Source organism: Thalia democratica, chromosome 8 (genome assembly GCF_965202585.1).
Source record: "Thalia democratica chromosome 8, ktThaDemo2.hap1.1, whole genome shotgun sequence".
Classification (NCBI taxonomy): Eukaryota; Metazoa; Chordata; class Thaliacea; order Salpida; family Salpidae; genus Thalia; species Thalia democratica.
In genome coordinates this window covers 24801975-24827027 of record NC_139172.1, presented here as the reverse complement: position 1 = coordinate 24827027, position 25053 = coordinate 24801975, and the positions used below count along the sequence as shown (strand labels likewise).

General features: G+C 29.4%; 2 protein-coding genes across 2 annotated transcripts; both read left to right on the top strand.

The window, feature by feature from the left end:
* The first annotated feature begins 9472 nt into the window (after positions 1 to 9472).
* LOC145841935 (ribonuclease H2 subunit C-like) lies at positions 9473 to 10002 on the top strand. Its single transcript, XM_082949244.1, has one exon. The coding sequence runs from the start codon at positions 9488 to 9490 to the stop codon at positions 9878 to 9880; it is 393 nt and encodes a 130-aa protein (XP_082805370.1). The 5' UTR covers positions 9473 to 9487; the 3' UTR covers positions 9881 to 10002.
* Positions 9977 to 24665, top strand: LOC145841934 (DEP domain-containing mTOR-interacting protein-like). Its single transcript, XM_082949243.1, has 10 exons — positions 9977 to 10110; positions 10444 to 10568; positions 10699 to 10866; positions 11132 to 11252; positions 11374 to 11561; positions 16651 to 16804; positions 18992 to 19091; positions 19546 to 19650; positions 22867 to 23040; positions 23238 to 24665. Exons 1-10 carry the CDS (start codon positions 10034 to 10036, stop codon positions 23466 to 23468), a joined length of 1443 nt encoding a protein of 480 aa, XP_082805369.1. The 5' UTR covers positions 9977 to 10033; the 3' UTR covers positions 23469 to 24665.
* Positions 24666 to 25053: the final 388 nt, after the last annotated feature.

Below are 25053 nucleotides of genomic sequence, written 5' to 3'. Positions count from 1 at the left end.
TTACCAACAAATATCAACTAAAAGCGCATATGTTATCACTTTAAAAATAAACACAACTATTTTAATTATTCAAATAACTAGCTTACATTTTTTTTAGGTTTCAAACAGATTCTAATTTTGCAAGAGATGCAAAAATGATTCTGTCATTAGCATTTTTACCCGCAGAGAAAGTTGTTGACGGTTTAGAGGCTTTAATTGCTAACATTTCTGAAGAACTAGTGACAGTTCTGGAGTGGTTTCGACACTACTATGTTGAAGGTTGAATACATTTAAATGTTTGTGTTAATGTTTAGTACACTTTAATTTATTGCCTATTTAAATTTGTTTTTTAATTTGTTAGAATAAAATTGTAGATATTAAAATTAAATATTTTATTTGTTAATGTTTGATTGGAACATTTATTTAAAATTTAAGCGTAACTTTTTGAATTTAAATTATGAGTTTATATTTTGAAATGTACATAAACTTTAGGTTAAAAAAATTAAACTTAAAGGTGCTAGAGGTGAGCCATTGTTTCCAATTCCTTTGTGGAGTCAGTACGAACGAGTACTTACAAAAAGTGATCGAACGAACAATATTGCGAAAGCAGCGCATCGAGCTTTGTACGCAGTATTAAATGGAAACCATCCCAATCTGTGGAGTTTTATAAATATTCTGAAAACGACTTAGAATTCTCGGGATATGGGACTAGAACACCTTCTGGAAGGGATAAGACCAGATCCCAAAAGAATAAGGTTCAGACAAGCAGATGAGCGTCTGTTTTATCTGGTGTCAAGTTTTAATGAAAATAATAATATACTTGAATACCTACGCGGTATTCAATACAATTTTGATATAGATTAAATGTATATATTTGTAAATTTCGTTTGTGTTCGTTTTTATAATAAAATTTAGTGCTATACATAAATTTTTTATTATTGTTGTACATAAATAAAGTTATTTTAACCATGTCAGCCAAGCAAAGTAATTAAATAAAATGTAAGTAAAGTATTACTATTTTATTTACAGAAGTAAAAAAGAATACAGTATAAGAACATTTATATAATTAAGGATTTTTAAAACTAGTTACCATTTATTTTACCAACTTCTTGTTTTTCAGTACTTATTTTTGTTCTTAAGTATAGTTTTTCTTGAAAAATACAGGCCACTAAAGATTTTTTCTAACGTTTTGCTACCAACAAATGATTTTTCTAAATATAATTTGAAAAGACTGCCAAACTTTGTCTTACAATTTACTCCTTACTTAGATAATATTTTTATTAAAAATAATTTTGGAAGACACACTCTTTCTTGAAATCACACTTTAAAGTGCCTAAATTGCATAATTAACAGCATGCTGCTTATATAAATTTAATTTTAAACGTTTTATTAAATACAAACTTTACACGTATTTAATTAACTTACTTAAAACTATCAATGGCGCTTAAGTGTCACTCCGTGCTTAAGAACCATTTTGTGCAAAAGGATCAATCAGTTATAAAGTTACACTCCGTGTTAAAGTATCACCCCGTGCTAAAGTGACACTCCGTGCTAAAGTGTCACACCGTGCTAAAGTGACGCCGTGCTAAAGTGTCACCCCGTGCTAAAGTGACACCCCGTGCTAAAGTGTCACCCCGTGCTAAAGTGTCACTCCGTGCTAAAGTGTCACTCCGTGCTAAAGTATCACCCCGTGCTTAAGTGTCACACCGTGCTAAAGTGTCACCCCGTGCTAAAGTGTCACCCCGTGCTAAAGTGTCACTCCGTGCTAAAGTGTCACCCCGTGCTAAAGTGACGCTGTGCTTTTCTGACACCTACCCACGTACGACCTGCAGAACGGATCCTAGAAACATCTGGAATGCGACGCACGTTTTAGCTTTAAAGTAGCTTAAACATAACTACAATATTTGAGTTCTTTATAACAAACATTTTCAAAATTGCAAATAGCTTGACTTTACGTACTCACTCACAGTATCGCTTTTAACAAACTGTTTGAATAAAATTTTGCTTTTAAAAACAAAAATTAAAATTATGTTTAATTTTCAAAATTCCGCAGCCCGCCAAAATTTTTTTTTTTTTTATTTTGGCCCGCGATAGTCATACTTTGCAAAAAATTTCCCACCTATATTGAATAAAAAAAACGATTTAAACTAATATAATCAAGGTTTAGTTTAGCATTGATACTTTTAAAAACTTTTTATTTTAAGCTCAAACTAATAGGTGTAGTCACTTGGTCCCTTTAAATATTTTTTTTTAGTAATTTTTTAGATTTGTCTACAAAAAATAAAAGCAAATAAGTATTTAAGATACAAAAATAACTGAACACAGTTAGAAAATGATAACAATAAAATGACAAAAATGCATATAAAACGTTTTCGCATGACCCTGATAATTTTGACTAAAGATAAAACCTTTTTTAGGTTTAGCAAAGTATTGCCTCTCGTTTTAAAATAGATTTATTGATCAACATGATTAACATCCATTTTGTATGTACTCTTGAAAGGTAAAAAGTTTCAAGATTCACGGACTATTGTTTCAGCGATAACAAACCATTTTGTCGAGCGTCAAACCATTCATTAAGGAATTAGTAAAAATTAATTATAAAAACTTTTATATAAAACTTATACGTTAAGTTCAGAAATCATAAATAATTTTAAACCAATTTTGCAAGGATAACTACCAGTCTTAGTTTAGATAGTTGCCAATTTATATAACTTTTTAACTTCAAATGAATCTCTAAGCTTTTAGGATCAGAAAACTATGTACTTTTTTCTATATACTTTTTTGATATTGACTTAAAAACAGATTTTGCTATCAATAAAGAATATCGAATAAATCTTATGAAAAAATACATCGGTATAATATGCTACTTTAGACTCCTTATCAGTAAATTTTATTTGTTAAGTTAAAGCAAAGATTTTGTAAAACGTTGACCGACTTTCACTTACTGCAGATGTAGCTGTAATTTTAAAACCTTAAAACCTTCATCTGTTTTGATCTCTCCAGTAAGTTCATCAATTCTAGTTTTATCTTTTTTGACCGTCTAAGGTACTTTGTTTTTACTTAAAGACTTTTTACACAAAGTTTAATAGTATAATAGATGCAATCAATCAAAGCTTTTGCATTAAGCAGTATTTTTTAAACTTTAAATATTAAAATATTTTCAGTAAAGAACTAAATCAACGGTCAACAATTTTGGTCAAAGTACCTGGGTATAGAATTTTTTTTTCGGTCATCGAGCTACACACCAAACATTTATTTTATTTATTTTGTGTTATAAAAAAAAAGAAAAAATGTAGTCTTTAACGTTAAGACTTTGTAATTTAACAAAAAATTAAATATACAAAAAGAAGAAAAATAAACCTTTTAAAAAGAAACAAAAAACAGTATGATATTTACTCAGAAAAACTTATCATGAAAAACAAAAAAAAACATATAAAAAGTATTTAGTTTGTAGAAAAAATTTATTAGAACATTAACTTAGGCCTTTTGACTTGTTTTAGATAATTTATAACTATAAATATACACCTATACTTGTATATCTAACTTTCACTGATCAATACTAGTAAACGATTGCTTTTTTTGTCTTTATTAGCCGTTTGTAGACTAATGACGGCAAGTTTTTAGATTGTGACTGACGGATGAGTGATGAGTCCTAATAAGGACAAAACCGGTCTCAGTCAGCCAATTCGGGTCTCAGTTTACCGAAGGCTTGTGGTCTGATGATCGAATTGGTATGATCAAACCTTATGTTAACTTGAGCTTGTCTTACGTCATGCGGAATTCCAGGCTTAGGCTTTGTAGACTTTCGCAGATGTTTTCGTTGTAGATTCAACTACGACAGGATAAACCACGTAAGCAGACAGCAAAAAAAAACACTAAAAACTTTAACTACAACAGTTTCTTTATATGGGAGAGCAAAAACAAAACTAGCTAAGATGTTTTCAATTTATATTAAAATAGTAATTTAGCTATTGTTTTAACTATTTAACATTTTAAAATCAACTATACCAATGAATATGGGAATTTACTTATATATAAAAAATACTAACTTAATAAATGTAAGGTTAGTAGTAGCCTAAATACAATTACAATTTGGTACTAATTGCCGCAGTCTAGACTGATTCAATGTCATCATAACCAAACTAACATACTTAGCAGAGACTATCCCTAGGTGTAGTAAATATCGGTATTATCTTAAAACATATTAAAATAATATCCCAATTGTAACTTATCTCTACTTTAACTATTCAATTGTTATTTAAGTAAAAAGTCTCTCAGATTGACCTGGAACCTTACAAATGATGTACAAGGTCGACCTTACAACTTTCAACAAAAAGAAATAATAAAATTTAGTGCTTTATTATTTTTTAATTTAAAATAGATACATTATGGTTATTCATGATCGAGTACACAAAAATGGGTATTACAAAATTATAAACTTGAATTAATTTGATCATATGTGCAATTTGACTTTTTTCATGTTTGTTTATGCTAGTGTAAACATTTAATGTAAACAATATAAAAACTTAACTTATGCACTGTTTAAAACCACAAAACCAACAACTGTACCAGACAAAAGCAAATAAGTTATAAAACATTATTTTTTTGGTGGAACGATATATATACTCTTCTTTTAAATACTGTACAATATAATGTTTCAAGCAAAAAGTGTATCAGCTCAGTTTAAGTATAGATTTTACTAAAGTTAGTCTATAAAGAATGAATTATTATTAGTTACGTAGCTAAGTACTTACGTTGATAATCTTTCTTTATAAGATATGCAGTACTTTAAGATGATAGTGGAAATAAAACTTTTTTTTTGAATTACTATCTTAAAGTGCTGCATAATTTATGTATAAAAAATTATCTGCGTAACTATTTAGCTTGGTTTTTATTTGATATATTTTTAAGTTTCCTAATTTAAGTATTTTTTAACAATTCTAAAACGTTTCCTTTAGTCTTTTGACGCCTAGTACTTAAATAAAAGCTCAAATACTTCTACCAAATTTTACTTTGTACATTTTAATATGGTTCCTTAACATGCATAAACCAAATACACATTGGGGACCATACTACAGAGCAGAGTTGCCAGAACTCCAAAACTAAAGAGTTTTGAATACTGAACATTTATTAATTAACTTAAAATTTAAAGCTTGAGTGATTGTTTGTAGATTTTCTAGCTCTAAAAGCTAAGCTTCATAGTAATAATTTCCTATTTATTTGAACATGTAAAAAAAAATCCATTAAGTAAAAGTTAAAAAACAGATAAATTAAAAGTTTTAATAGATTCAGAGGAGACCAAATTGAAACCCAAAATTTATAGTTTATTAAGTTTTATACATTTTTTCACATAGTTAACTAATAAAACAATTTTACTAAATACAAATTTAAGTACGCTTAACATTAAAAAAATTAAGATAATTAATCAACAAAACATCACAGTTGTTTTAAAAGTTTTAAGCTTTCAAATATTTTTAAAGACGTGTTTAAATGTTTGACGTCAATAACGTTACTTTATTTAAATTTTTTAACTTCAAACTATAGTGTTATCAAAATTGTAGGAAAATTATTTTCACAATTTTTTAGTATGAGTTTTTCTACCATAATAAATATCAAAAAAACATTAAAGAAAAAATGTTAAGATAAAAGAACAAGAACTACTTATATAAAAATAATTCACGCAATTAATATAAATAAATTATTGTTAAGTATCTAAAGTGATAAATACAAAAAAATGTAAAATTAGTTTTTAATACACATAAAAGACTAAACTTCTATATTGCTTATAAACAATATTAGCCTAGATATAATTCTTTAAACACCTTTGATGCTTGTAATTTTGGTATTACTATGAATAGTTATTACAACTTTAGACTACAGTTTTATGTTTTAGGTATATTTATAAAAAACAAAACTAAGCATAACAAAAAACTAAAATAAGTCCAAGAGTACAAATCTTTACTTATTTAAAAATTTTTAAAGTTCTCCAGTTTTTTTATTATTAGATTATTAAGTTGATGTGGTTATTGTTTAAACTTTTAATAAATATGGTTATTTATTATCAGTTTTCTGTTTAGAGTGGACGGACAATTCAAGCATAATGTTTTTATGTTATTGATTAGCTTTGTTTTCTTCAGAAACAACAAAACAGTTGACTAACCTAGATTAAGTTTTTGTTGTTAGCATCTTTTACTTGAAGTTTTACTTAAATTGTGGTTTAAGTTTCATTTATAGTGTTTTACTAGTATCACTTATAATTATTAGATTTGCTTATGTATGTTTTGTATAAACAGTCTTTATTTAATTTTAAGCTTTTTTAACAAAGCTTTGTAATTGTGTAGTTTTTTAAGTTCTGTTTAAACTTTTTTCTCTTAGTAGAATTTAAATTAATTTTAGAACTTAAGTTCCTAAATTGCAGACTAAGTTTTAGTATAATTGTACCAACATTTAATGGTAGAAAACTATTAAATTTAGACTTTTTCATTTTAGTTTTAAATGTAAAACTTACATTTCAATTAATAAAAAAAATTGAAAAGTTAAATTATTAACTGAAGTGTAAACTTAATAGTAATTTACCTAATTTGTATACTTCTTTTCATGTTATAGAGAAACTAGAATAATATACTACTTAGTTTTTTGTGTCTGTTTACATGGCATATCTAGTTACAGTTGATTTTTTTTATAGTTAAAGATATATATTTACAGTTATAAAAATTTAACATCTCGAATTGAGAATTTTTTCTTCAGGAATTAAACAGGTTTTAAATTTTACAATTTGATTATAAATTTTAAAACTTAGTATTACTGGTATTATCAACTGAAGCAAATTTTTTTTTTTCTACCGCTTTAGCACCATTTATTTTTTGAATAAATATATTTGTTTTTTTAAAATATGCTTTCTTGTTATTTTTCGCTTTTGTCAAAGTTCAGATTTCTAAGTAACTTTTGTATAGCTCAAAGAAAGTAAAGTTAAGTAAATGATGTTTAGCTTAATGATCAAACGCCTTTGTTTACATTTAAGCTTTTTGACTCATTTTTTGAGCTACGGTTTCTTTATCGTACTAAGTTATGTATTATTTTATTAATTTTTTTTACTTTTGCTAGCTGATATTTTTTACCGCGTAGATTATAATTAGAACAAATTTTTAACCATATCTAGGCAAAATTTTATTTTCATTGTCGTAATAAAGTTTCTTTCTTTTAGCTTACCGAATGTAAACAAAATACATACGTCTAATAAGAAAATAAAAAATAAGTTATAACAATATAATTCAAAAGGTGTTTAAAATTTTTGCTTAACATTTTGTAAATACTCTAATAAAGATTAGATCTCGAACGCAGTTGCTAAGCTTTTTTTAAAATTAATATAGAAAATAATAAATATACAATTAAAAATCGTAGAATAATTAGAGCCCGTACTACCATAAAGTAACATAACATTTTAAAAACTTAAGCGAGTTTTATTAGAAACAATAGCAAAAATTAAAAATATTATCTTTTGTATAAATTAAAAAATACTTATAACCAGTCTTATAAATCATTTAAAACTTTTAATTTATTTATTTTTTTAAATTATACTCGCTTAATTATTTTTTGCATGATCATTAACATAAAAAAAATCCAAATTTATCTTATATTTAATTTATACATATTTGAACCGATTTTATAAGCAATTTTCTAAACTTATTTAAATTTAGAAGCTGCATTAAAATGTTAAATACTTTTAACTTAGTTTTGTTTTATAATGTTTAAAAACTAACTAACTTTTAATAAAGGAATAAATATATTTAACTTTGCTAATATTTTGTAATAGTTTTGGTAGTAACAACTCAAAATAGAAAACTTTTTTTTGTAAGTTTTTTTTTTTTTGTAAAAATTAGTGCCTATTGTTTTTAAAAAGATGTTTAGTAAATTATCGTTAACTGTGAAATTTTATTTTTGTCTTTACTATTTTAAATTCTTGTACTTAATAATTTGCCTTAAAAGGTTTTTTTTAATAGTTGTACTAAGTAGTTTTGTGCATTGACAATTGTTAAGATGTACTCAGTTTTGTAAGCAATATTTTAAATATTTGTTTATGATTCTGATGACTAGCTAGACATAATAAAACTTTATTTTATAATATAGCATACCTTTCTTATGTTGTGGATAAAAATATAATATTATTGTGGTGTCCGGTTTTCTAGACATAGTCCAATCGTTAAAAAAAAATAATACTAAATATTTAGATGGAGTGAACATTTTTTTTTGGAGTGCAAAAAGTGCAACAAAAAACTAATGCTTTATAAAACTTATTTTTATATTTATGCATTCACTTGTCGATAATTAACTCTGTTCAAAAAATGATGTAAAAATATTAGCAAAATAACATTTTTATTAAAATAAAAGATGTAAGTAGTTTTTTAATTTTATGTAGATAAGATTTACTGAAATTTAAAATAAAAGTCGGTTTTAATTTACAACCGACGGCATGCGTTATCGACCGTTAAATAACAATAAAAAAACTAAACACTACACAACTCAGTTTAAATGACCCTGAATTAAGTTTGGATACTTTTTGGCTTTAATCGATAGTACTATGAAAGATAGTAAATATTACGTAATATACAAATCGTACTAATTTGCATCAAATAAAATTTTGAATGACCCTCCAATTTTCAACTGTCTTGTATTTCACAATTTAAATAAGGTTTTCAAAATCAATTTAGAATGAAATGGTTTTATTTATATATAATGAGATTAGTAAAATGATTTAAACATGAAAGCAAACTTAAAATAGCATTCTTTATTTTGTATATGTTTTACTTGTAATAAAATAAAGTTTTCTTGTATTTAATAATTTATGTGAATAAAATGTAAGTTAGTATTTGCAATATAAAAAATGTTGCTTAAAGAAAACTGTATTATATAAGAAAAGCAGTTTGGTTTTACTTAGTTAGTTTCTGTGCTTGTTGAGCACAACTAAGTGGTAAATTCATGTTTTTTCTCTCCAGTTGGTGCGCACTATTACTGCTGACTAAGTAATTGTAGTAAAGTTTACTATTTGTATAGTGGCAAGTAAATGATTTGGCAAACCACTGTATTGTGATTATTTGAGATGTTTCTTTTTTTCATATACAGCTTTTTAAATATAGTTACTTAATTTTGTTTTAAGTGATTCTGATTTATTTTTTCACAGAGGCAATAAAAGTAACACTTGTTGAATTTCTTGAATTTACTTAATAAAAATTTTTAAATTTATTGTAAAGTTTTGGTATCTACTTTAAAATAAAGAAATAAAAAATTTCCAATGGAATAATTTATAAAAGGATTTTTTTAACATATTTTTATATATTTATTAAAGTATTTAATTGTTTTTATTTGACTTTGATAAACATTTTTAATTACTACTATTAACTTTATACGTGATAATATTTGACTTTAAAAAAGTTTAAACTATTAAACAACATATTTATAAAAAAATAATAAGAGATTTATTTTTAAACTTAGGTAAAAATAAAATATAATAATGAGTATAAAATTGAAACCTAATGATTTATATTCTTCAAACAAACTTGATGTTCAGCACCTCCCTTGTGAAATAAATATGGATGGCCATGCAAAAATAACTACATACTTCATGCCTGAAGAAGAAAATGGAAAGCTTACATCCTCGTTTAGAGGCAGACCATTAGAAGGAAAAGACACTAAAATTCCTGATGGTTTCCAAGGTGTAATTATGGAGTGTAAATACTGGGATAAGGAAGGGAAAGAAGAGTTAATGCCAATTGCTAAGTTTGACAACATTGTTCAGTGGAAGATTGAAGGGGAAACTGGCTGTGAAATTACTTCTGCTATGAGCAATGCCTGTAATTTTTGGCCAAAAAAGATTGCTAGTGCAATTCATGATATAGTAGATTGAAAATTTGTTTTTATGAACATAGGAACTTATTGACTTTATTATATTTTGAGAGGATTTTAGTTGGAAATTTAAGATAGTTGTAAAAAATTTTAGGTAATTTAATTGTTATTTTTTTTATATAGTACTTAAATTTTGTATTTAAAACTATATTTAATGATTTCCGAGGAAATGTCTTTGCTTGCTTCTAGGGCAAGAAAAACTGATCTCATCATCTTTAGTGAATTTGTAAGGTAAGTTTTTTTAAGACTGAATCTTAATTTTTTAATACATACTTTTAAATTGTTTTTGAAAAAAGTTGAAACAGAAATGCTATAATCATGTTTTTTATTAAACTAAAAGCTGTTAACCAATTTCTATATTATATTTTAAGGTGTTTTAAATGAAATTAAATTATTAACAAAAATCTTAAACTATCACTTTTTAAATGATAAACATTTTTGTACAATTATTTTGTTTTATTTTGCTCTGTATTTGAATTACTGAAAGTATTTTTAAGTACTTAAATTTGTAATAACCAAGTGTTTATTAAGCAATTTTATTAAAACTATGGTTTTATATGACAGGGATCTCATGGAAAAGTGTGGAAATTTACCATGCATTAGAACTCAAAAACAGTTTTTCACTGCCTATAAAAATGTTTTTAGTGCTCAAGAAGCAATACAATGGATCTGTGAAAATCTTACTAGGGGTTAGTTTTTTTAATGTGATTTTAATAATGTAAAAAATAATACTATGATTAGAGTCTAAAAAGTTAAACTAGTAAGAATTTTTAAATACTAAAATGAAATAGTCTTATTAACTCTCAATGATTCTGATAGATATGCCTGTTGCTCATAATCAACTGGATTCAAGTGCTGAGGATTTTCAAGACATCAGCTATTCTGCACCTTACCACAACAACAACAATATTGACCCACTTAACCAGAAGCATGCAACTAAAATATTTCAGCGCTTTTTGGAAGCTGAAATAATTAAGTGTGTGCCTGGTGAGTTTGTTGCTAAAACATATATTGAATGGTTAATATTTTTTGATACTTTTCAGTTTATTAACAGCTAAAGTAAATTATTTGATTACTTAACTCTGTCATGATATATCTTAAAAGTTTTTTATTATTGAAAAGCATAATGGCGAGACTTTTTAACAGTAATTAAATTTAATAAATAATTTCAACCTAGTTTTGTTTAGGTTGAGTTTTATTATATGCATTTTTTTACATAATTTTAAAGTTTTTATTAATGCCTTTTTTATAGATCGGCGTTTGGATTATTTCCCAAGTGACAGGACCTTTTTTCAGTTTGCCATTCAAGACTTGAGGCGAAAGGGAAACAACTTTAACAGAATCATTGCCATGGCTTACCACCTTTTTTGTAGGTAGGTTCAGTTGAGAAAGCAATTACTAAATAGTAAAAAGAACCACTTTATTCTGTTTGTTAAGCAGCTATAAAAAAGTCATTATCAAAAGTTGGCTAGCCATTTTGTTTTTTTCTTGTAGCGCTGAGGCTTCTGCAGACCAAGAGCAGCCACTGTTTGAAGTGGTTTATTCGCAAGCAAAGTTCATGGGCAACAGAAACTTGAAAGCAAGCAACATCGTTTCATGGATAAGCAGCTTTTACAACGTGGACAGGGTTGAGGCAACCCACTGGGCCCATCATATCTACAGAAACTGCATAATAGAGTCTGGTAAGTTCATTATATTGTAAAAAAAAGTTCTATTTAATTGAGTGAATGTTTCAAAAAATTATTTAATTTTACAAATTTATAGTTTACTTTACTTAACTTAGAATTTAACATAATGCTGTTTAATACATTACAAGCAATAACTATTAAGTATATGATTTTTTAACTTAATGATGACCTTTTGAAACTGCTTATCTCATTACTGCTACTTAGTTTAACACAAGTTATAAGACACTTTACTAATGTACATAAACTTTAACATTTTTGATATTGCTTATTTAAGAAGATACAAATCTAGACTAGATTATGGTATAACATAAGTATTTTTACTTGCTGTTAAAAGCAGTTATGAGCAATTAATTTATTAGTTGTTGATTGTGTTCATCAATGACTTTAACTACATAACTAAGTCAGTAAGTTTATCAGTTTACATTATGGTTACAAATGTTCTAATTGACTTTTATTTTGACATTGTTGTAAAGTTGTATATAAACATTCAAGTATTTGTTCTTCAAGTTGAGTAATATAAGTAAGTAAAACATGTGAATGTACTTTTATTTTATACTGTGATCGAACAAAGCTTTGGTAGTTTGGTCTTTAACTTTAGGTAGTAAAACTTTTTTTAATTATCAAAGATAACTTAACAAAACACAAGCATTGAAGTGTTTAAAGTCTGTAAGACTACTATACTACAGCATTGCTTGAAAGAAAACCAAAGCAAAATTTAAACACACATTCACGCGAAACAGCAGTTATTGTTTACACAGTGTGACAGTTGTAGTAAAAAAAGAGATGCTACGCCGAGTGCAACGAATGCACACAGAAAAAACTGCTGTTTGCGCTGTGACTGTGCAACAAGCTTTGATAAGTGAACGGCAGAGCTCACTCAAAATAGCGTTGAGCTTTTTGTTTGCTTAAGAGCTCGTTTTGCGATTGCTCTTGTGATAAGTCATATGCTGCAGATCAAAACTCGGCACACGGATAGTTTGTTCAATACCTGCCTGCATGTTTGATCATCGGACTACATAAGCTGGTTTTCCCAGCCGTGTTATTTATAGCCGGTTCCTTTCTCAATTCTCCAACAGACAGCCGAACACGAACGTCACCTCATCTTCTATATCGAGAGCAATTGCTGTGATGTCACTGCGTTTCGCCTGTGATGTCATAGTTTTGCAGTTGTGTCACTGTTTTGCTCATTATATGTATTTAGCAGTTGATTAGAGGAGAGATCAAACGGCTTTGTTCTTTCAATTACCGCCCCGTTGAAGCTTTCTGTAGTTTGCTGGTGCGGTTGTTCTCTGAAGCAAGTTTCGTGAGGTGGTGATGGCTGTGTGAAAAAAGTGTTTTGAATTTAATTAGTTATAAAGTTAGGGTGTTTTAAACTTTGCTGGCTAAAATATTTGTCTAGTTTTACGAATAAAGTGTAAACATATGTATGTTCAACTTAAACTCAATTAATTCATAAAAATACGTGTCATTTAGATTTTTAAAATTTCCAGCAAAGTGCTTTGTGGCTATTTTTATATCAACTTTTGCTGACATAATCTAAGATTATAAATAAAATTTGTAAAAATATTGTGATCATTTTGATATATACAAATACTTTTTGATAATTAAAATTGTTGTAGAACAAAATTAAACCTTATAAAAAGTTAAATAAATTGTAAATAAAAATTTTAATAAAGTTTTAGAAGTAACCTAGAAGAATATTTCAATCTTAAAAGTCTAAAACTAATTTTATCAACAACATCTTTTAAAAGAAAACTTATCCAAATAACTTATTTATGAGTACATACTTCTGTGAGAACAAATTAGCTTTTCTAGAAGTGAAATAACTTAGTTTGCTCACTTTTCAGTTCAAATGAGTTGAACGTTGTTTGTTTTCTCGTTTAAGCTTGTTTTCAACCCGTATACTAGTTTTTCCATCTGTGATCTCTTAGCATTCTCTTTTGAGTGAGTTTAGACGTGTAATCACAATAAATAAAGTAGTTTGTATGTATGATTGAGTTCAGTTTAATTTTTGTAAATATTTGATATCACTGTAAAATATTGAAAACAATTTTAAAACATCAAGCAAAGTTTAGTCAAACTTAAAAAAATAAACTGAGGTTTTTATTTTGGCCTTTTGATTCTATCATAACAATGAAACAACTCTGAAGCTGAAAACTAGAACTTATGACTGTGTTATTATGAGTGGGCGCACAAGCTACTACGAAAGCTGCAAATTACTCATTCCCCATTCACACAAAATTTAAGCTAAAAATTGGCTGTAGTAGAGTTGTGGTGTGTTTTAGTATACTCAAGTGCTTCTACAGCCCAGCATTTTTTAATCGATTGAACATTTAGTTTGTTTGATATGGTGTGCTGGGTACTTTTTCAAAAGATTGTTTTGCTCGCACTCAAAAGCAGTCTAGTGCGTGGTTTGTATGACTTTAAAAGCAAAAGTATTTAAAATGATAATAATAAATTCAACTGCAAGTAAACTTTCAGTACTAATTTTTTTTAAGTTCATATAAGCGTTTAAATTAAGAAGAGCAAAACTATTTGTAAACTTTATGATGGCTAGATTTTTTAAATATAAGTCGTGCTATGGCAATCTATAAGCATGTTAGGTGTGCGCCTCTTAATTTCAAAATACCAAAGATAATAACAAAACCGTTATTTTTTCTATGCCTTAAAAAGACTCGTTTTGATAACAAGCACCAGTTGCCTCGAGCTTCTGTTGTGGCAACACGAAGGCAGCTTAACTCTGCAGCAATTTCTAGCTGGCGCATTTAACTGCAGTGTGGCAGAGCAAAACACATGACTCATACTCGCGCTCAAACTCTTTCTAACAAAGAAACAAAGGGGCGCTCGGCCAAGAAAGTTTTTTTTTCACTTTTAATTCTCCTTCAAGGCTCGCCCCACCAACACACGGGCGCTTCTTTTCTGTTTGAATTCACCACATTCTTTGTTTTGGCTGTGTGAGTGCGCGCCGTTTTTTTTTCTATTGTCAAAAGTCTTACACTCGAGTAGTAGCCGTAGTAACTTTGATGCGTGGCGCTTTTTTTTTCAAGCCTTTTGTGTGGCGCGCCCGCCAGCTTTGCGCGCGCGTTCGCGGAAAAAGCTCAAAAGATTCCGGTCGAAACTGGCCGTTGCTGGTTGCGCGCTGTCGCTTTACCGCGCCTTTCTTATGCGAACATTATTGGCTTTTCAGTTTCTCTGTATGTGTGTTCCTGTTTCTCAAAGTGCAGAGTGTACTTTCGAATATTAGTTGTCTCTACTCATGCTGCGTTTAGTCATTGAAAATTCTGTTGTTAGATTTTTTGTCCATTAAGCCCCTTCCTCTTTCAAATGTTATCTGTTTACGGTCAACTGAAAACGTTAACTGGTAAAAGTTTAGTTTTGCCGAAAAGTCCTTCTTAAGTTATTTATGAGTCATTGTTGGAAGCTTTTTTTTTACAATAGTTGTCAATGCAATGAAGTTTGTGTTTAACCTCACATTTTTAAAATACTTAATACTTTAATATTCACTTAAGCTGTAGTTGAATGGAGCGAGCAGTTATTAGTTTAAGCTCCATACAAAATCGTTTTCAAAACGTAGAAATGAAATAAAATAGCTGCTTTGTATATTTGGTTTCAGACGTCAGTGCAAAAAAAAATTGCTGACATTGATTATTTCAAGCCTTTACTTCAAGCAGCGCTCGCTTCAAGCCATAAATCAAAATATTTACAACTTTCTGACGCTTCGCGAAGCCCCACCAGCCGCACATCGAAATACCAGTCAATTTTTCATGCCTTTCACACAACAGAACCAGACACACGAAGCGGCGAGAGCGGAATTCGACTGCAGACGATGGCTGTTGTGTCTGCCGTTTTGCTTTTCGCTGCAGCGGCGCAACAGCCTCTTCATACGTGATTTCCCTTCCGTCATGCCCTCACATCAAAAAAGCTGCAAATTTTCAAAAAGCGACCTTTGTGCCGCCTCCGTCAGTTGTTTTTACTGCCCCCTCCCCTCTTTTACTTTTGTGCTTTTTGTTCCTGCCAGCCGTTTTCCGTTGAAAACTGGCCATTTGCGGTAAGTCAAGTGCAGCGCTCACATCCCGCTTTTATGTATTTTTTTATTGCTGTGTGTATTGTGCAAACTGCGCGCTGTTTTGTTATTTCAATGTCAAGTGTTAAGGGAAATGAAAGCCAGCGTCGTTTTTAATGGCAAAGCGAGTGGTGCGATTTGTTGTTGTGAATTGATGTTATTTATTTGGTTATGACAACCATAAGTTTATTATTTTTAGACTTCTGCCATTGCTTAATTTGCTCATTAGTAGTTAACATGCTCTTGCCTAAAACTTATGGTGAAATTTGTCACTTAAGTGGTAAATAATAAACAAGCGCATGTTTTTAATTAAGCAACAACTTACATGTGTGCAACTGCACTCAAATTGCCTTTACTTTTAAGTTTGCTGCAAAAAACGCTACTTCAAAATCTGTTGCGTAAGCGTTTTAGCTTTTGAACAAAAACAAGAGATTTAACTCGCGGCCGTCTTGTTTTGAAAGTTGTGCTAGTCTTGAACTTTGCCACACAAGCTCGAGTAAACAAGTGACTCACTGCCGAGCATCTGTTGTGTACACTACGCGCTCTTACTACAATTTCACAAAAACATGTTTTTGCCGCTGACGTCTATGTGCGTAGTATTCAAAAACATTATTTCCAGTGAAAAATGTTTGTTTAAGTGTTATTTTTTTACTCTTTCGCATTTCTGTCATAGTTGACAAAAGTTTTTATTTTTGTTTTTTATCTCCAATCAAACTACCACAGCTGGTTGAATTAGCTAAATGCAAAAATATATTTATAGCAAATTTTTCTAAACTGAACAAAATCAAAGTAAAAGTATTTATAAACTAAAATTCAAAATCAACAAATTTATCTTAACAAACATCTCTTCAAAAAAATTGTTTGACGTTTTATATTTTTGATAACACTTTTGTTATTGATGTTTCCAACCATGTCATATACACATGGCAGCAAACGGACCAACAGCAAATGGTGTCTGAGCAAAAATATCCAACTAATTTTAACATTAACTTTTAGACTTGAACCGTTTTATTTCAACAGTTCAAACGCCCCACAAGAGCAAGTTCGAGGACAACGGCGTCGACTTCTACAAGTTCTCGGAAGTGTTCACTGCCAGGTGCCGGTCCAAGATCAGCGTCGAAAGGGTCCTCGACGACAACTTCATCAACTTCGCCCCCAAAAGAAGGGCACCCAGGTACTTTTTAAGTTTGAATGAAAAACGTATCAGCTAAGTAAGTATAAGTTTAAAAAATAATGGGTGAATGCAGTTTTTAATTATAGATGAATAAATACTGTAATGGCTAAAAATGTATACATTAAAAATGCAATGGCTAGAAAAGTATTTTTTTTATTTCTGTTTCTGTTGGAAATAATAAAGATTTTAGTTTTTAGATTTTTTAATCTTTTAATTTTGTTACTTGAGTTATTGCAAAAATGCACTGATAGTTCTGTAATCTATTCTTCTAAGAATGTCTTTGGAAAAATTAGTATCTTTGACATTCTAAGAATTTCAATATAGATAAACTGTTACGTAAAATTCAATCCTTTTAAGTTGCCTCTTTTGAGGTTAGTAATATCTTTAAGTGTAAGATAAATCACATTCAATGTATATTTTATTTTGGTTTAACTTTTTATTTAAATATGTTTTTGTAATTTAAATACTCTATAATTTTTAAAGCATAGTATAAAAACTATTTAGCTTTATTTATTTTTTAAAATAAAATTAAGTAAAATTTCTATTTTATTAGGATTAAATACATAAGAAGTCTAAATTGTACTTAATAAGTGTGTTCTTTTCAAAAGAAAATGTTTATGTTTTCTGATGTAATTTCTTATTTATAGAAAAACTGTTTTCTTCATTTAATTACGTTTTCCTTTACAAAGTTCATATTTTTCTAAAGGCAAAAGTTTGCAATTTGGCACCTCTTGGTATGTAAATGAGGTCAAATGGGCGCTTTGTCTTTATTTTTATTGCTAATTAACACCTCGTAATTAGGTCAGGTCACTGCGTTTTTATAGGTCAGCTAGTAACAGTGTGAGAAACTTTGTATCGCCTAGTTCAAATAACTATTGTATTTAACAAACTGTTTCATTGCTTTTCATCTTTTTGCGGTTGTTTTAAAATTTCAGCCAACACGATGAAAACTGATAAAAAATATTAAAAAATCCCAAACCCGCAATCAACAACTCGTGCAGTCTAAATTCGCACGGAAAATCGTCGCCTCGTGACTTCGCCAAACTGCAATCTCGTGATTTCATACTGAAAATTTTCAACGTCACCCCCCGCAAGGGGCGGCTCGAACTTCAATCACAAGCGTGCACTTTTTACGTGAACTTCACAAGGACCGCGAAGCAAAGTTTGTTAAGGAAAAGTTGTAAATTGCAAACCAGTTTGTTTGGTGCGCATACAAGCACGGTTTGAAGCACTTGTGAATGGAAGTTTCAACAAAAAAAAGTTACATAAGCTCGACAGGTTCGCTTTTGAAAGCGTGTAGGTGGCCGAAGGTATTTGAAAACTTTCTCATTAGCTTTTGCTTCCGTCTTTTTACGGTTAGTCATATAGAACAAGCTAGATTTTCTTAAATGTTAATTGGACGCTGCTTTGCCTTTCAGCATTTGTAGATCGTTAACTTTTACAGGCTGAACTGTATCTGTTTATATAATCTGAAGGTTTTAATTCGATGTTAGCTCAATACATCACCATAACACTATTGCGGGCTGACAACTTTTATCACTAAAAGCCTCAAAATGTCAAACTTGAAAGAAAGTCATTTTTTATCACTTCTTGAAAGTTCCGCCTTGTAGCAGCTAGCTCAGTTCTGCGAACTTTACAAAGTTTGCTGTTGGCAAACATCTTTGAAAAAAAAAGAGGCGTTTATAGTAACTTTAAACGTCTCAAAATAAAAAAAGTTTGTTACAAAATCCGGAGAGGAAGTAGAAGTCTGTTGAAAAGCAAACACACAGCGGGTCATGTGAATTATAGTAAGGTGCGCGTCACAAAAAATTACTATAAACTCCTCTCTCTCACCGTGTGTGTGTTGACACGGCGCTTGCGTGTTTACATTTTCGCCGAGCGGCAGACTGGTTACGCGTGATGCATTTTTTTTGTGAGGCTTTATATAGTATTTTCCGCAAATAAACGCCGTGCTGACGCGCACTCGGCATAACTGCGGACGGGTTTTTCACTTGTGCTGTCCGCAAAGGTGGCGTGTGCACCTCTTTGCGGAGAACTAAACATTTTTTGTATTGTTTTAAATTTAGTTTTACCCAAGTACAGAAGTTGATTGAAAACGTCTTTAGTTGAAATTAAAAAAAAAAAATTGTTCTTAAAAATGTTTGATTTTTTGTTCATAGTTTTAGTTATTATTTTATATTTCAACAGCCCCCCACCCTCCTACGAGTCTTTGCTGGACGTCGACGGTAAAGTGACCGTCAAGGCACTTCAACACCCCGAAGCTCCTTTCGTTAAGAGAAACATCAAGGTAAAATATTAAACAATAAAAGCAATACTAATGTTTTATTCAAGTAGTTTTTTTAATGGTTTTTTTAAAGTTGTACTTTTTTTTTCTTGGCTAAAAACTGTTGCACTGATCTGTAAAAAATGTGTTAATTTGACACCAAAATTTTCCCTGAAAGTTGTCGTTGGCATTCCATACGGTTTAGTGCAATTTAAATTTACTTTAACAAGATTAGATCGGGCAGATAGCTCCAATGATATGTAATACGTTGCAAGCGAGCGCAAGTATTTATTAAACTATTAAGGAATTTCGTGACAGCGCTTTTGCAATTTACAGTATCTCGTGCTTAATCTGGCCGCCAACCACCGCAAAGTATGTTTCCACCGACTTGTGTGAAACCGTCACGTGAAATATATGTATATAATATTAATGAAATTAATTTTCCAAAGTGCTAATAATTTCTTTTTTTTTCGAACAGATCATCCCCGACGGCCTGGGCTACGGGTTCTGCGTGAGAGGGGAGAACCCCTGTTACATAAAACTGGTTGACATTGAGGGGCCCGCGATCAGGGCCGGATTGAAGGTGTGTAAAAAAACTAATTAGTTTATGTATGTTTCAAAAAGTACCGGTTTTTTTTTTGGTTTGTGTAGTTTTTTTCTTGTGATGTTGTAACTAGAAATCTATGAACATTATTCGTATTGTTTCAACATACATTTGAAAGCAGGAATTTTTTATAAATCATCATGCGTTAGGAAGCCGTACATCATTCTCGTTACCTAACTCTGATAATTTAAAATTGAAAACATAAATATATGAATATTTAGATTCATAAATAAAATTACATAAGTTGTTTTTGTAAAATTAAAATTAACTTTAATCTGAATGTTTTTGAGTTTATTTTAAGTAGTTTAAAACATAATTTTAAGTTTAAATAAAATAATATAACTAGGTTTTCAAGTTACCTGTAACCATTTAGTTTTTAATTAATATTTTCTAAAATTGTTTACAGGTATTTAATTACCTCGTTAAGTTTTACAAGAAAGCTTTTTATTTTAATAAGTGTTTTTATTATATTTGTTATTTTGTATTTAAGTTTTATATTAAAGAAGGCTTACTAAAATGAATATGTAATACTACTTAAATGTACTTTTTCATCATAAGGTATAAATGTTTTGTTTTTTAAATTTTACATATCATTTAGGATTGTGATGTTTATCAAAGTTAAAAAAAATGTAGACATTTTAGGCAAATACATTTTTTTTCTAATTTATCACTGCTTAGTTTCTATTTTGTTTTGTCTGAAGACAATAGCTGTTCTGTAAACTCTTTTGAGTAATAAGGTAAATCGATTTTGTTGTTTTATATCCCTGTATAAAGGCCCTGTATACGTATTTTTATATATAAATAAAGGTTAAACATACAAATAAGCATTTGTAAGATATAAATGTAAAACAGTACTATTATTCACCATTTTATCTAAAAATCATTTTTCAGATAAGTATTAATTTAACTTATATATGATGAATTTTTAGTTATACATTTTTGTATAATTTTATTATTCTTGAGGTCTTTGTCTACAATAAGTAGCTTAAATATATATATGTTTCGTTATTATGGTTTAAGAACTGTTTACATGTGCTGTACACAATACCTGTTTTGTTTTTGTTCTGTTTGTTTACACAATCTTTGTTTAATGTTCGGATGATTTGTTTAAAAAAAGTAAACACAAACGCTTGTGATACTCGAAGTCACATGCGAAACAAAATACTCCCAACAAATCATCATGCACTAAAAAGCTCATGTTTTTAAATCATGAACGAATTTCAACAATGCACACAATAACGACAATTGAACCACACAAAAACTGCTTACTTTTTTGTGTTCTTTATTTTGTTTTACAAATAAGTTTGTAAAGCATAAGTTTTCTCATAACTCGCAATATTTTTTTTTGTTTTTATTAATCTGTATGCAATTTTATCAACCATAAACATTTTTATAACTTGCCGTCAAATACTAATTGTTTAAGAGTTCTGTAAAATATTGCAATATTCTTTAATAAATGTACTTAATTATTATAAGAAACAAATAGATGAGTATCGCGCTTATTGTTTCTAGATATAATACTTCCTGTACTAATTTCTCCTTTGTCGTAAATTTATATTTGTAAATGTTTGGATTAACGACTTATGTTTAAAATTTGAGGTTTGAAATCGCCATAAGCTCACAGATAAGTACTTCCTTCCTTAATTAATAGAATATTTAATAAACTATTACTACATATTGAAATTTTATTTTTAAGTACTTAAAATAAAAATGTAAAGTTTATAATGTTTTAATTGTAAAGTTAAAATACTCTCTTGTTTTTAAAATATTACAGAAATAGTAAAAGTTTATTAAAAAACAGTGTATAAATAAAACGCTAGCCAAAAATATTTATTTTTTTTACGATAAAGTTCTAACTAATATTGCATAGTTAAAATTTTGTTATATAAATCGATATCTTTTTTTAACAATTGTTGCTTACTTTACTATACTTGTAATAGAAAACGATTTTTGTTTCAAGACGGCGTTATGATTTTTATAAATAAACGAGGTACTTTCCTCGTTTAAATGCTTGCTTGCGTCATACAAATATTCAATAGTTGTCCGAGCATTTTTATTCTATTGATATTTCAAGTGACTTTGTATACAATCTCCTTTTTGAAAGTTTTGCATGCAAGCCAGTATGCAAATCGCTTATTTGCTTACAACTTTTCAAGGTGGAAACTTTGGCAATCAACTGGAGTTGAACCTCTCGTTTGTTTACACAGCGTTGTAAAAAATGTCAATTCACACTTAAAATGCACGAAATATGGCTGTTAGTTTTTTTTTCAAACAAAAAAGCGTTTATCCTTGACTTATTTGTTTCTATCGAACTCGCTAACCTGCCACAATTATCACCAGCCGATGTTCGAACGCGCAGAAAGAATTTTCACCTTTCTGCTGCATTGCGGAATTCGCTCTTTTATCTTTTGCGGCCGCGCATGCATCAAAGTTCCGCGCATGACTTGCACATTATGTGTTTGATTGAAGCACTTTTTTTTTTGTGTTAATCTCGTGCCAGTTGTAGACGGTGAGTAAAGCATTAATCGTTTGCATTTAGTTTTCGACACATAAAAGTAATAGTTTTTCTCGTGTAAAACCTTTCTTTAAATTTTTTATTCCCCACTGTCCAAAATCCCAATTTACTATGTAATAAACGATTTATTGCTTTTAATTTAATTAATTTTTTCATTAGTTTTACAACTTAATAATTATTCAAATTATTTTACTGACATTGCTCTGTCTTACGGTGATTTTTTATCTTGCTAGATCAAAAACCACAAATGATGTTTTTCTTTTTAATCATCTTTACCGAGTGCTATTTTTAAACGCAACCGAAACTGAATTTACGAAGAACCTTGAAGTGTGCAAATTGTATAGGTACTGCATTCTTTCGGGAGCAAGTATGAAGTTTTCGCACCCGAGGCATTTCCACATAATTGATTGTATAAAAAGTTTATATAACTTTATTTTCGATGGCAATTCATTATGTTACTTGCCTCTTTTTTTCTTTGACAGAGTGCTTGTACTATATTTCCTTAATTCAATCTTTTTGTTTCTTATTCTGCACACCTGTCCTTACACCTCAAATCATGTGTTATATTAAAATATAAAGCCTATTTTTTAGTTTAAATTATTCTTGGTGTTTTCAGAGTTTACATAAAACTATAAAAATTTATTTTTTATTAATAAACTATTTAAAAATTTATTGTACAGATACACCAGTACATTGAAAACGTGAACGGCCACCAGGTGCTGAACAAGAGCTACGGCCAGGTAGAGAAACTAATTTTGGCCGGAAACTCCTTTGAGAGGCTGGACATCCGGGTGTTTGAGAGGATCGGCGACGAAGAAACTTCAAAGTTCTCCTCCAACTCCTCAGTTTCTTCGGTATGTCCATCTTTTAATAAGTTTTTTTAACACTGCAGTGATCTAAGTGACCTTTGAGCTCTGTTCAAAAAACAGGAAGATTACTCTACTGAGTCCTTGATTTTTTTTATATGTTAAAGTTTTGATTTTTATACTAATTTTTTACATTTAATCATTACAACACTTTATAACTTTTTACAAAACAAACTCGTTTCCAGGGCGACACCAAGCTCGGCCAGTCCCCGTCAACCAGCAGCTCCTCCTCCAACCCCACCTCCGAGGTCGGGTCCATCCCCTCCAACAACGGTGCTTTCCCCAAACCGACGCGGCAGTTCGCGCCCACCGCCACCAACTTCCGCCGTCCGCAGGGACGGACGGCGAGGTCGTCCACGTTGTCGACCAACGGCAGCCACCGCAACCCCGTCACGCAGCAGAACACGGCGCCGTGATTGGACGACGTTTCTGTTGACCTTTTGTCCGCCCGCCTCGAAAAGTGCCGTGAATACCAATTTTTTTTTTTCATATTCTGCTGCTGGCGAAAATCGGTGTGTTTTTTCCACCCAGCGTGATTTGTTTTGCTTTGAAAATGTTGGAAACGATAAAGTTGTATTGATTTAATTTTCTATTAGAGTTTGTCCTTAAACTTGTATTGAAAAATTTAACCTAACTCTAACATGTTTTTTAAGTTTGCAGTCTGTATGATTAATAATGATGGCAATAACAAATTTTCTCAGTATCGCTCACAAAATTTTGAAAAACTAAAAGATTTGTTGAATGATTGTACATCATGTTATGTTTAAAATTACCAAAACGGCTAAAACTTATTACAATTATGAGAGGTTTTAACAACATTTGAAACGCTAACAGCTGATTTTTCATTGTAAAGTATTTTAATTGGGCTCAAAAAATAAGCTTTAATTCTTTCGCCATGTTCGAATTATCCTTTACGAAATCGCTGTACAGATAAATTCTTTTCGTGGTGAGTCCCTTTGTTGTTGTTCGGAACTGAATTTTGGCGCGCCAATCTGATTATCTTGTATATTTGTAACTGACGAACGTCCAAAAACCTTGTATCAAATTTCTACGGTGCCTGCTGCCAAATAAAGCGTGTGTGTTTTTATTTATATACAAACTGATACCAACAAATATTGCTGCTTCTATTTCGGAAGTCTCTGTTTCAATTGTATACATATTTCAATTGACTTTCGTTATTCAAGGTTTTTTTTTTGTTTTCTTTGATTAGAGTTGGTTTTTAGTCGTTTTCAAAGACAGTATAGTCTGTGAAAGTAATCTAATTCGTTTAAAATTTAAAAGAATATTTTTTTTGGATAAATTATTTCGTTTAATTTTTCAAAAAGGACTTATGAATTTGATTTCTTACAGACGTGTTGAAAAAATGCTTACTTTAAAATTTTGATTTTTTTCTTACCTCCAAAGTTTATGTAAATCCATATGCTCGTTTAAGTTTTCTTTTATTTTTGTTTTATAAATGAAAACAATATGTTTTTTTTTAATTTTTATTATTATTTATTTCTGTTCAATATTGTATTTAGTTCTAGATTCTGTTAATAAATAGTATTCATTATATTGAAGCATACATTTTGCTAATTTTTTTTTAAGTTTTTAAATTTTTCATTCCTTTGTTAACTATTTTCTAATACTTATTTGGTTTTCGTTGATCTTAATAAACAGAAATTCTTTAACTGTAAAGATAAATGTAATTTATACCTATCTAGACTCTATTTGTTGGTGCTTTTTTATGTAAGAAAATCAATTTTTTTAATTGGAATTGGACTAATATAATATAAAGTGAATACTGGTTGGTAGACATTACAAATTCCTATTTTAAGTTAACTCAAAAAAAGTTAATCTTATGGTCTAATTAATATAGTATGACGTTAGAAAGTTTTGAAAATAATATTTACTAGAAGAGATAACTCAAAGTAACTTAGAACTACTACAATTTGGATCGTCATTTTAGTTATAATTTAAATTCTTGATCACTCCAAATTGCATACTATAAGTTTAGTAGAA

Coding starts and splice junctions, on each gene's coding strand:
- LOC145841935 (XM_082949244.1), top strand. CDS start 9,488: ATGAGTATAAAATTGAAACCTAATGATTTATATTCTTCAAACAAACTT.
- LOC145841934 (XM_082949243.1), top strand. CDS start 10,034: ATGATTTCCGAGGAAATGTCTTTGCTTGCTTCTAGGGCAAGAAAAACT. Junction 10,569..10,698: donor CTGTGAAAATCTTACTAGGG/GTTAGTTTTTTT, acceptor TGATTCTGATAG/ATATGCCTGTTGCTCATAAT. Junction 23,041..23,237: donor CCAACTCCTCAGTTTCTTCG/GTATGTCCATCT, acceptor ACTCGTTTCCAG/GGCGACACCAAGCTCGGCCA.